At 34.6% G+C, this 13,389-nt stretch overlaps 1 protein-coding gene across 1 annotated transcript; it reads right to left on the reverse strand.

The window, feature by feature from the left end:
* Positions 1-2,826: 2,826 nt before the first annotated feature.
* LOC109213125 (F-box protein 7) lies at positions 2,827-11,336 on the reverse strand. The gene is made up of 11 exons (XM_019376886.1): positions 11,118-11,336; positions 9,831-9,917; positions 9,550-9,662; positions 8,525-8,641; positions 8,341-8,437; positions 7,306-7,379; positions 5,198-5,251; positions 4,994-5,095; positions 4,754-4,812; positions 3,764-3,974; positions 2,827-3,067 (listed from the first exon to the last, which is right to left on the reverse strand). The coding sequence occupies exons 1-11, from the start codon at positions 11,125-11,127 to the stop codon at positions 3,008-3,010; spliced, it is 984 nt and encodes a 327-aa protein (XP_019232431.1). The 5' UTR covers positions 11,128-11,336; the 3' UTR covers positions 2,827-3,007.
* Between the last annotated feature and the right edge of the window lie 2,053 nt (positions 11,337-13,389).

Consider the following 13,389-nt stretch of genomic DNA (forward strand, 5'->3'; position numbering starts at 1 on the left):
ATATCCACATATATCCTACCCGTCCCTTAGCCTACATTACAACCTATAAAGACCTCTTGATCTTTGACTGAATGGCTCGATTAGTGGAGTATTACACTAGGGCCAAGCTTATGGTGTGTCTATGTGGCATGTGAATGCTCTTTGCTGAGAGTGAGTGAATTCTTTATATATATATGGTTCACTGGTTGTTGAATTTTATGTGTGTGGAACTTCTCTCAAATTTTGTTTATGTGAGGGCATGTGACTCAGAAAGAAAAAGTGAGTCTTCACTTTTGTTAGAGTAATTAGAGTTGGTACAAGTGTGTCTGGGCATAAGAGTCTGCATCTAAGATATGATTGTGCATGCTTAGGTCAATCTTTGATAATAGCAGGTGTGACATAAATTGGGGCAATGCATTGAGCAGTTAGGCCTAGAAGTGTGGTTTAGTTGCTCGAGGACGAGCAAAGATTTAAGTGTGGGGTGTTGATAATAGGTGAATTTGACTATAATCACACCGTAAATAATCACCTTTTTGTGTAGTTTTAATGCTAAAAGTGATGACAAAATGCTCTTATTAGTGTTTTTCATGATTTGTAGGTGATATATGTATAAGGAAGGCTAAGGAGCAGTTTTGGAGTTAAAAGTGATGAAAAAGAGGCCAACTGTGAAATTTCCCAAGTGAACCAGGCAAAACAGTCCGAAGAATTCAGAGTACTGGATCCACCGCGGTTCCACCGCGACCGCGGCAGAACCGCGGTGGGAAGCAGCTGCAGAAGTTGTGAGAATCCGCGAGGGTGTTTGGCCGCGGTTCTACCGCGACCGCGGCAGAACCGCGGCAGGCGCAGAAACTTCAGGGACCAAAGTGTCAATTACGGGATTTTTAGACCTAAACCCTATTTAAAACATTAGACTTCGCATAAGAGAGGCATGTATTGATTTTTAAGGTTTCTTAGCAAGGAAAACCATTGTGAGAGAATACTCTAAACATCTTTCTTCTTTTCTTTTGATTTTTATGATGAATTTAATCTTAGTTTATTCTCCCATAGCCATGAGTAGCTAAATTCCTTGTCTAAGACGTTGATGGAACCTATTGGGTGATGAACTTCTTGTTTATGTGAATACAAATTGCTAGTTTAATCTCTATTTGTTCAACTTCGTGTTCGTTGTAGTTAATTGACAGGATCCTCAATTAGCTGTGCCTATTTAGTGTGCATAACTTGGAAAAGAGTGCATATTTAGGGTATTGTTGAACAACACCAATCCTAGATTATTAGAGGAATCTATAATTGTAGGTTTAAAGGCGGGATTAGGGATAACGAAGCCTTGGGTGTAATCTAAAGTGAGTTGTGCTAAATAAAGTAAGCTAGTGTATCTCGGGAGAGTGCAATAGTAGATTACTGTGATTACTCGGGAGAGATTTGCGGTAAGATTAGTGTTCATGATTGATAGAGATGTGTGGGTAAATTTGTATGAGCATAAACAGAAGGGATTCCATCAATAGGGGAAATCATTGCCTTAGCTTTTCCTCATAATTGTTTACAACCTTATTAATTTAGTTACAGCCATTTAGTTACTTGCAAGCTAGTTGTTAAAGAACACTCAACTGAGAATTTGAATATTTGGGAAGCTGGTTCTGAAGAATTAGTGGGTCTGAAGGTAGTGGTTGATAGGTTAACTCTCTGTGGATTCGACCCTGGGCGTAATACTCGGGTTATATTTGCAACGTCCGCAGAATCCTTTTTATAAGGCATAGTTGGGCGTGATCATCCTCTAATTTATTGTCACCGAGGTTTACTTTGTTCGCTTTTGTTTGACGTCTTGTTATTTTGATCCCAACATTATCTTTAGAAATTTATGAGTGCAGAGGAGTTCCAACTTTGAAGCAGCTTGATATTTGTTGAATAAGACATATGTACTACTCTATTTTATTTTCCCTATTTTTCTGTTTATTGGTGATCATATCTGGGAAGTGAAAATGAATATCACAAGAGCTGGCCACAGTAGTGCGTTCGAATGGTTGGGTTTAGATGTGCCTGCAACAAATTCGTTACTTTTAGTTCAGTGCTTTATTCTACTCTATTATTTAGTGCAGTCTTGTTGTTAATGCTTATATAATATTCTTGAAACAAATCGTAGAGGGAAACATTTGACGAAATCAATGCAGAAACCTTGCATATTCTTGAGTTATTTTTCATCTCCTATTCGATATTCCACCTTCCACACTCGGTTATTTCCACAACGCTTAATTTGTCAAGAAAATATTGAACGACAGATTGATATTAGTAACAAAAGGGGAAAGAACAGAGGAAACAATACAGGAAGCGTTGACTCTGAATCATGCCACTACATTAGGCTACGTTTAAAGTACGTATTCGGTCTCACGAGCTAAAACTAAATGTAATACATACTTCAACTATGGAGATGAGTTCAAGGCTCAAGCACACTAAAAGCTGAAAAAAGGTGCTAATTACTACAGATACATTTAAACAAACAAAATCAGTTCAATCAAGTTGAATTTTGGTGTGCAGACGAGAGTTGAAAAGCGACTCTCTCACCCTAAATAAGCAACTCCCACTTCATAAGGAAAAAAGGATGCAGCGAGCGGCTAACAACAAAGCTGTTAAGAAGGCCAAAGTTATAATTGAACACAACACATTATCCATTTCAAAATCAAACACATGTTTACAATTATACATAGATAAATGAGTAATTATTAACTCCATTTGTGTAGGTTGATGTTCATATTAAAAGACGGTAATACTATTCGATTCCCAATTTCTCCCTCCTCTAACCCTTAAGTATTTTATTAAACGAAGATAGTTGTCACACAGATAACAACTTGAACATATTCAAACAGAGCCATATATTACAAACAAAGATATCATATTACACACTCTTTCATTCTCGATAGGAACCTATATCACAACAAATCGATAGCTTTCCAATTACAGATGCCAACATAAAAGACTTGCAAAAAAATCAATTCTTGATATTTACAGCCAATAGATTGTCTATTTGATCCAGTTCCTAACCAGGAACGTAAAAGTCCATTCTTTCCACAGGGAGATTCAGAACTGAAGTTTCCACCTATAACCCGGAAAAGAATAAGAAGCAAAGTGTTAATCGTGTTCAATCATATATGCATGTGATAGAAAATGTCAAATATCTGAAATTGTTATCGAACAGAACAAATTAAAACTTTATTTCGCTGTAATTTCATGTGACGTTAGATATAGGAAAACCTTTATCAGGCTAGTGATTGGAAAATGAAGTATCGTTGGATCGGAATCATAGAATCAAATAGGGCTAAAATCATCAAAACTGTAAGCAAAGGGACCACGATGATGACAATCGCGAAAAACTGTAAGCAAGGAAGGAGGAGATATCTAAACTAGATTGGACATTCAGTGGCAACTTAATGCATGTATATGCAGCAGCTAATTGGGTGTATGAATTATGGAGAAACCGCATATTCTTCTAGCTTCTGATAACATTACTATGCAAAGTGACTCAGCCAATTTTTCTTTTACTTATTTTGTATAGACCTATATCGACTGTTTCAAGTTTGTACATAAATATTGAGCAAGCTTAAAATAGAAGACGCTAATTTACTTTTTATGTTTTAGTAAATCAGAAGACACTACATCACATTCAATCATAAGAAGCACACTACTCATTATCAGATTTAAAAAGGAAGACAGTTTAATTTTTAGGATAAACCATCTTCCTTTGCGCATGATTTGAGGGAGGACTCCTTAGCTAAAATGTGAATAACAAACTCACCTCCTCAAATGGAACAAAGACAAAAGGTGTTAGACCCCTCTTGTGTGAAATTGCTGGAACATCTGGGTTATGTGTTTCATCATCTTGCCACCTCTCAACAACCCCAAGAATGTCTTCATCAGGGCCGTCAACCTCACTATCATTCACACCACTCGTAAGAAGTGCAAGTAGATCCATTCTGTTATTAGCACCTTGAGTTGTACCCCTCAACCTAATGAAAATGTGATGTGTCATATAAATTTGTAAGAGGCACCAAGTAGAAATTACACCAATTAGAGAAACCAGCATTACATTCGTGAAGATTATATATACTTTCCACTCTACAGTACAAACTTCAGGTTTATCAATTGCAGTCAATGTAGCGATTGAGTGACAACAAAGTATCACAAGTGATATAAATGAAAAGAACATGTCATCTGCAAGTGGAAAAATAGCACTAAGAGTCAGAATTTGATTTTTTTTAATACAAGAGAAATTTTTCGAAACTTCTTAAGAACTGCATGGAATTACGCAAGTATTAATCGATTACTTCTACAAGAGAAAGCCCAAGAGACTAGCTACCACGAAATCCACACATTACATGTAGAAACCTACTTAAAACATCTTAAGGACGCAGAAATTTGTTAGCACTGCTTGCACTAAAGGATAAGGTGGGAACTGTAATGAGCGTTGACATTTATTGGAAGCACACCACTAAATCTTTTACAAGAGTTACCAGGATCTGAAAAGATAGCCTGCTGCTTTCAAATCTGAGTTTAAAAAATCTACATCTCACTTGGCATCAACATATAATTTGAGTTTGCACTCTACAGATGGTCATTTTAATTATTCTTTTGCATAAAAGCTAGTTACTCTTAGAGAAAAATTTAAGAACTTATACGTGACTTAAAGGGACAGAGGGGAAAAGTACCCAACCTTCAATACTGATTTAAGTTTTACAGGAGCTAAGCATAAGAACTCAAATTACAAAAATAGAATGTCCGTGAGTACCTTAAACGGAATCTTAACACAGTTGGACGCGTTCCAGGGTACAAAAGAGCAGCTTCAACCTGCAAAAAAGAAAGTAGTGAGCTGCATGGTCAAACTTTGCTTCATATAAGTCAACTAAATGCCAAAGGCAGTACCGACTTAACCAAGGAGGAACGAACCATGATATAGGTTTTACCATATATGACCAATATTGCTGCTGAAAACAAATTGAGTTGTACATAAAAGCAGATTTGAACTTACTTTATCCTCTGATAGAGTGTAATTCCCCCTAAAAACACAGTCAGCCCTTGAGGCACGGAAGTTCAGGCATTTTGTGACATCTTTGACTTTTTGTGATGAATTCTAGTTAAGCAATTCACAGAAGTTATAAACCAGTTATTGCAAAGAACAATATGTAAAGATCTTCTAGTATGTCACAAGAGCTAAGGAACCAACGATGACTACCTTATAAAGGAATCTGCCCGAAGGATAAAATCTCATATAGCGATAGTAACATACCTACAATAAGGGAACAATTGTGATGTTATGAAATGCTATGGAGGACTAACTGCTATAGAATGCAAAGTGAAGAAAAAGAAGCAATGGGAGGAAAATGCATCACTAGTGAAAAATTCAAACACAAATCTAGAATTGATAGAATGTCAAAGCTAACCAATTAAAACAAAAAGACTAAATTATTTAGTCTCAACAGCTGACTTATTAAGGAGCAATGTCCAAATCAGAGAACTGAATAACTTCTTCTTCAAGGAAAAGTTGATAGAGATCATAATGCTTAACACAATGAAAATTTAAAAACTACGTCCTCTCCCAAGAAACTCAAGCTTCTTCGAAAAACAAATAAAAATGTTTAGGAGACATCAGGGTGACATAAGTTTCTCTAGTACAAAACATAAGTATTGGAAAAAAAAGTACAAATCGCACCCAACGGTGTGGCCTAGTGCTCAATGAAGTGGAGCGAGAACCATGAGGTCTCACGCCACGGAGGCAAAAACAGTAGGTGACTTCTTCCATTTGTCCAAGCCTTGACGGATAGGGTTACCCGGTAACTGTGCTGGTGGAAGGTAGTAGATACGCTATAGAATTAGTCGAGATGCGCGTAAGTTGGCCCAGACACCACAATTACTAAAAAATTTATAAAAGTCCAATATTTTCTTCTAATGCTTTCAGTTGACATATAAAGTATTCACCGTAACTTTCTCGTGGAAAAAGTCTTATAATAGAATATATTTCCTTTTGCGTTAGTTTTGGTCGGATATAAAGGGTAGTGGCACGAGATATTAGCAGGAAAATGGGAAATGGAGCAAGGGTCTTGCATTTGCAAGACGTTCCGCATAGTAAAGTTTTGAGTTATTTTAGCAATGCTGGTAGGAGAAATGGTTGAAGTGAACATGAGATATTTGAAGAGCACCCGTACCATTCACATATATACCCTCGCCTTCCATTGTATACGTGATTGTGAAGCTTCACTTGGTGAGCACCAGCGTCTTCCAACATGTAGGCGAAATGTTCAAACCCCATACGCAGCATCTTTTTACCTCATCCCCCCCCCCCCCCCCAACCCCAGACCCCACAACTGAACTTAAAAGAAAGAAAAGAAAAGATAGTTGTAGAGGAAAATGATTTGCGCCATTAAAAGATGCATGTCCTTTTTTCCATCTGGTGTAAAGTATTTTTTTTGATAAAAAATAACTTCAACCGTTTACAACAAACACTCATCAGAATTGATTCCCTCAAAGATAACATCTCCCACGTACACATACAAAACCATACCAAAAGCCAGTGTTATCAAAGGCTCATTCGAGGCGCGCTTAAGCCTTGAAACTCAAAAAAGCTCAGGGTATGCACTTCGCCTCACTTAGGTTGAGCTCTAGTGTAGGCAAAGCACTAAGGCATGCGCCTCATTGCCCATAAGTTCTATCTTGAATAGAGCAATACAAAACAATAAATATCATTGGCAAAAGAATATATTATTTGTTAAGGAAATCATTATGAATGAAATTGTTACTTATTTCTTGCATATATATATATATATATATATATATATATATATATATATATTCTTATATTTTTCTTCGTAGCGCATTTTTTAACTAAAGACCACACTTAAATTGCACTTTCGCTTAAAGCCCCAATAGACTTGGAGCGCTTTTTAATGCTTTTGGCCTTTGACAACACTGCCAAAAGCACATTTCATTATTTCTCTTTTCCTCTGGAGGGGGGGGGGGGGGTTAGCAATGACTCAACTGATCATAATTCATAAATCTTCACGAGAAATAAGGACACAATAATTTACTATGCTTCTAGCTATGATTAACTAGCGACCTCTATGTCCTAGTGAAAAGAGGAAGTTCCATTTGTCTAATTCGTCAAATTTTCTGAACTTTCTTCCTTCATAAAATTTACAAGGCAAAAGATGAATTAGCGTATTGCACAATTTGCCCTCTCTTAAAAGTATCATCCAGTATTCACCAGCTCTAGCTCATCTCACAACATGCAATTCAAGAATTGTATGAGAATTGTTTTAACTAAATAGAAAACAAGAATAAACATACAATATGAACTGGATTTGAAATCTTCCACTCAGCAATTCCTGCACGAATATATGTGTTTCGACTGACATAAATACCTGTAGGATAAAAATAAGAAAACTTAAAATTAGAGTCATTGACACAAATCAACCAAATTTTTACAGCCTATGACAGAAACATCCTGATAGGGAAATTCACTTGCTCAGATGAGATGAGAAGTAAATTTAAGACAAATACATTGATATGAGGTACACCACCTTATGTCGTATACCATCCACAGAGAGATTTATTTTGAAAAATACAATCGCTGCATTCCTATCAAATACACTATACCCAGCTTTAAGACACTTCCTGGAAAACTTTATAATTCCAGCTTTTACCAAATATTGGATGCTCTATAGCAAAATTCTATTGATGCTACAAGGAGCAACCAAAAATTCTATCAAAACATCAGCAACTCTTACCACTATCTTTAGTAGAAAAGCTATGTAGAAATGAACATCAACAAACACTGTTTAGCAGAAACACGTAGGAACATGTACCATTACTTTTCTTACACATGACGCACCAATTAGCGCATAAAACTTGGGAACTTAAAGGCTCTTCCCGGATACAGGATTAGAGTGTTGTATTATTCCAGCGACCAATGACCAAATGACAGATTGGATTTGAGGATAATTAAAATGCAGCGTTGTAATAATGAATAATCTGAGAATTGTACAGAAAGAAGTTGCCTATCTAGCCAAAAAGTAACAAATAGAAGTTAAAGTACTGGCATTCTAGTGTCTTGGAAAAAGCATCTATTTCATTTGTCACCAAAATCAATAATCAGAATACATAACATTCCAAAATCCCACGAAAGGAACAGTATAGCAAACCATCCCCACACATGTCCTCAATCTGCTCTCCCTCCCAAAATAATGATTTCCCAAGAGTATTTTAATTAATAAGGAACTTCTTGCCATATAAACAGGTGCGAATATCATGTGTTAAAGAATAACCACAGCAACTTAATGTAACTATAGTATACTTCGAAGCAATTGTGCAACTATATCTTACCATCTGTACGAACCCTTGGTCTTAAAAGCCACATTTTTCTCCATGAACCATCATACTTCAACTGAAGGGCCTTATAGTTTTCTACCACTCCAGCAACCTTCAAAGAAAGAGGCACAATTTCTAAAGATCAATAACCAAGCTTACTAGTGGTAATAAGAACTACCAGAACCAGTACCCACGGTACCTGCCAAGTCTTTAGACATGCATTGCGCCAAAATACAGGGTTCCGAATTGTATACCTCCACTTTCGACAAACACAAGCTGCCCTACCCATGGTGTATGGAGTCATTCTTGAGAAGATCTACATAATATCAATCATAAATTATGATAAGTCTCCGACTTCCTCACCTTAGCTATAGAGAGACAGGAAGGAGGAAAATCTAATATTTCAATCTACAATTTGGCAATCATATATTATTATGTTAATACTTCTTAAATCATATATTATTATATTATTATGGCAATCATACAGAATATCTTAATTGCCTTCAGTGCTCTAAATTTGAAACCCCTCATCCTAACCCCAGGAGGGGAAACAACAAGAAACTTGGAGAGAGAGGCAGGTCGGCTGAAGGCTAATTAGATAAAATTTCTTCGATAACTAGTTAACCAGCCAGAGAAAGAATCAAAGAAAAAGGTCACTGTTATGCTTGGCTGTAAAGCTTGACTTGAGCACTATAATGAGATCACAGAGTCCAACGTGCCCAATCTCCAATGAAGAAGAGATAGGGTCCAACCTTTCTTCTAAAGATGAAGAATCGAAGAGGAAAAAAGGCTTAAAGCACATGTTAAAGTAGTAATGCTGGTCTCCACATAGAATCCACTAATCTATTGTGTGGCAAGAAAGAAAAAGTTGTTCATAGGGGGCTAACTAGATATCACCTCACTATAAATGAAAGAGTAAACCAGAACAGCCATAGTTATTCACAGGGGGCTAACTAGATATCACCTCACTATAAATGTACGAGTAAACCAGAACAGCCACAAAAACCTCTTACTTTCTGGTTTTTTTTCTTTTGATATTTATGAAAAAAATATCATTTATAGTTCCGATACCTAAATATTGACTTAGCAGACCATCTCCGTTACAGGTCTTATCAATATTGTTCAGCTTCCTGGTGTCACAAAGCATTTCAAGCACTTGCCATATATTTACATGTTGATACAAAAATTACAGAGGAAAATTAATTGAAATCCAGGAAAGTATACCTCAAAAAGAAGTTCATCAGGTAGTACCCGGTGTATCAGTGCAGCATCAACAAACAGCTTACTACTAGTGCTTCCAAAAGGAGCGACAGGTTTAACATTAATCCCGTACAAATCTGGAAGGAAAAGCCAGGTGAGTCGAAACTAGTTTATTCTACACAAATTCGTCATCAAAACCAAATGTCAGCAAAAAGAACCCAAGACACAATGAATAGTTTATACAGCTAGAAATTGCTAGGAGCAATGTAATTAACGTAAACAATAACAAAGGGCACGGATAATACCAAGCCATGGCCTTTGAGGTACAATGAACTGAGAAGCCCTCAACCGTGCGGCAGTTTCAAGTTCCACTGCGAGTTTAACCGTGTAATCTGCAAGATATGATCCATTTTCAGTGATTGATAACCAAAATTACAGAATAAGAAGAGCATGACAACACCAAAAAGGAAAAGTTTCTAGTTCTGTAATTAACTCGAGAATCTGGCGCAACAAATTTTCAAAAGCTGATAAAAAAACCCAGGTGACAAGAATAAAGCATAGAGATTGACGAAAAAGTTATATATTCTCAGCATAAGTTGGAAACAAATACTTACATTACTCGAAAGAATTAAAAAAATCACTAAGATCAGGCTAACAGACCTACAGTAAAATGAAAATTATTGCAAGATTGGGTAAGTTATAAATTACTCTTAGGGAGGATCAGAATATCAACTTCTCAACTAAGCAATAAGTAGAGAGCGAAAGATTCATCCAATTGCAACAACAACTAAGCCTCAGTCCCAAACGAGTTGGAATCAATTATTTGAATCCTCAGTGACCATGTTACTCCATATAAACTCATCTAAGCCCAATATTATACATAATAAAAATAGAAATAAAAAGTACTAGAGTTCTTTATATTTTCTACTGATGTATAAAACAACTTCTTTAAAAACATAGGACATAAGTAAAAGTGCTAACATGACTATTTCATCAAACTGCAGACCAGCAGAAAATATACACAGTCTGTGCTCTTTTATTTATCATACAGAGCACAATTCTTTTTTTTTTTCTTTTTCCTTTTTTCCTTATAAACAGTAGTGACCTGGCCTATTTGTGTGTACCTCAACTAATCCACCAGGTACCTACTAATCACCTAGTGTTTTGGGGGATTTGAACCCTGCACTCCATGGTCTATTTCAGCTCCATTAAACACAACATAATTCCATATGACATAATACAACAGAAGCTGAAAACGAATATGAAAACAAGCAACATCCCGTAGGAAAAAACAAATATTAATAGAAATGCTTAAAAAAAAATTCCTTTTCCCAGCAATTAACACCCTTTTTGAATAACTTGACACCACAGAAAAACTCCAACAAAATATTTTGAACTTTACTAACATACAACTGAGTTTCCCAATTACACAAACACAACCCTTTACATAACCAAAAACCTAGAAAAAATCCAACCAAATAATTTGAATTAACAAAATATCCAGATGATGAACACCAATTCTAGAACACAATAGAGGAGAATAATTATGAAACTGAGAAAAAGGTAACGTTTTGGAGCAATTCATAGCTTACCTGATGTCATTTTTTCTGTTCCTCCACAATTTGATTTTCCAGGGAAATTGAAGAAACGGGAAGGGAAATGTTGGGGAAATCAATTTTCCTGATTTATGGTTGCCGTCTACCCAAACACCGACTAACCGTTGTTTCTTTGCCGGGTTGCTACACTTCTGACCAGTAGTTCTTTTCTCTTTTTTTTTTTTTTTTTTCCTTTTTTTTGTTATTTTCTATTGCAGGAGTATGTGTTCCTACATTATTTTTCTATTATATAGAAGAGAGAAGAGGAGGTTGACCAAGGGCATAATGGTCATTTTAGATATATTAGTGCATTGTTTGTTTGTACATTAGGCTCAAAAGTTTGGTTGTGGGTTCTTTAGAAAAACCAAAATTAATGTGCCCATAAGCTATTAAAGCCCCGTTTGGCCATAAGTTTTGTCAAAATAAATTTGAGATTTATTTTCAAAACTCATGTTTGGCCATAAATTTTGCTCATATTTCGGCCAAATCCCAAATCAAAAATTTCAAATTCTAAAATCAGCTATTGAGCTGAATTTGGGCCAAAATCCCAAAACTTGGGAATTATATACATGGTTTTTCAAAATAAAGTTGGAAAATATGTTTTGAAAACGTATGTCCAAACACATTTTCATCTTCAAAACAAACTTCACCCAAATCAGATTTTTCAAAATAAATTTGGGATCTATGGCCAAACGCTAGCTAAATTCTTTAGGTGGACCCCACTTTCCATTCAACCTTCACTATCTTCATTAAATACATTACTTGATTGTTATTATTATTTTTTTACAATAAGTACTTTTAACTAGAAAAATTATTTTTTTAGATAATTTTATAATTCAAATGTTCACCTAATTAAAAATACTAAGGTCACATACATTTATATATGACTATTCTATTATCTCCTTAAGAAATATTATTTTATTTATTAACTATTTCAAGTAAAGAAGATTTCATTAAAAAAGAATTAGTGATAATGTATGTAGATTTACATTCAAATTTTATTATATCATTGTCAATTGATATCATTTTATACGAAGTTCTCATTAAATTGCAATTTCAATTGGAATACTTCATAAAATTTGTTCAAATTTGTTATAGAATATAAAAAAAAAAATTCAAATTGTATAATAAGTATCCCCTCTCTAAAATATGAGTTGAAAATATCTGAAGTAAAAATTAAGACAATTAATTTGTGAAATTTTTTTCTTTTAAAAATCGCTATATATTAGGAAGTATGAGAAGTATCATCATACAAGATTATACTTCTCCCTCTATGATCGAAGTTAGTTGATTACATACTCTATTCAATAAGAATTCAACATTATATAAATTTTAAAATACATAAATATACAATTAATTATTTTTAAAATAGTCTCAACAAATACTACTATTGCGATAAAAATTGCATTATACCCTAAATAGTATCTCAATCATATCAAATGAAACTAGAAAAAATTGCAATAATTTTACGGTCAATTTCATTAGTATTTAGAGTGATCGAGATATTAGTTTATTTATAATATTATATCATTCAACTAGAACAAAATACAAATTTTCTTGTTAAAATTCTTAATAATTAAAAATTACGATTATTATTTCAAAGAACCAAAAAATACCTTTTCATCACCTATTTGGGAATAATATTAATATTTTTTGTTATTTAAATTTTGATTAGTACAAGAAGAAAAAAATAATACATTAACACACTGAAAATACTAAAAGAATAAAACTATATATCATTCAATTTAAAAAATGAAAAAAATACATGACGACTTATTTTTCAACTGACTTTTAATTACTATTTAATAAAATTAATTTAAGGCTTAGTGATGCAAAAAATTTTTTTTAAAAAAAGGCCCTATGTAGAAATAATTTAAATTCTACTTGAATTATTATCTAATCACTGTATAATAAAGCATTAAACTCGACAAGTGTTTCAAAGTGATTAGTGTATATTCTCTTATTTATTACCTGTGTCTACTATTTAGGCAGAATACCCTCACCCATTCTTACTAAGAAACTGAAAGAAGCCTCAAAAACAGAAGAAAGGGTGGAAAGTGAGGAAGAAAGAGATGTAGAAATAGAAACAGCTTCCGAAATGAAGGGGACTAAACAGGAACAAGAGGGATCCACTGAAGAAGATCCTTATCCTTCTCCTTCCCTTTTTTCGGAAGAAAGGTGGGATCCGGACAAAATCGATGAAACGGAAGAAATCCGAGTGAATGGAAAGGACAAAATAAAGGATAATTTCCACTCTCACCTTACAGAG

This window comes from Nicotiana attenuata, unplaced genomic scaffold, assembly GCF_001879085.1.
Source record: "Nicotiana attenuata strain UT unplaced genomic scaffold, NIATTr2, whole genome shotgun sequence".
NCBI lineage: Eukaryota > Viridiplantae > Streptophyta > Magnoliopsida > Solanales > Solanaceae > Nicotiana > Nicotiana attenuata.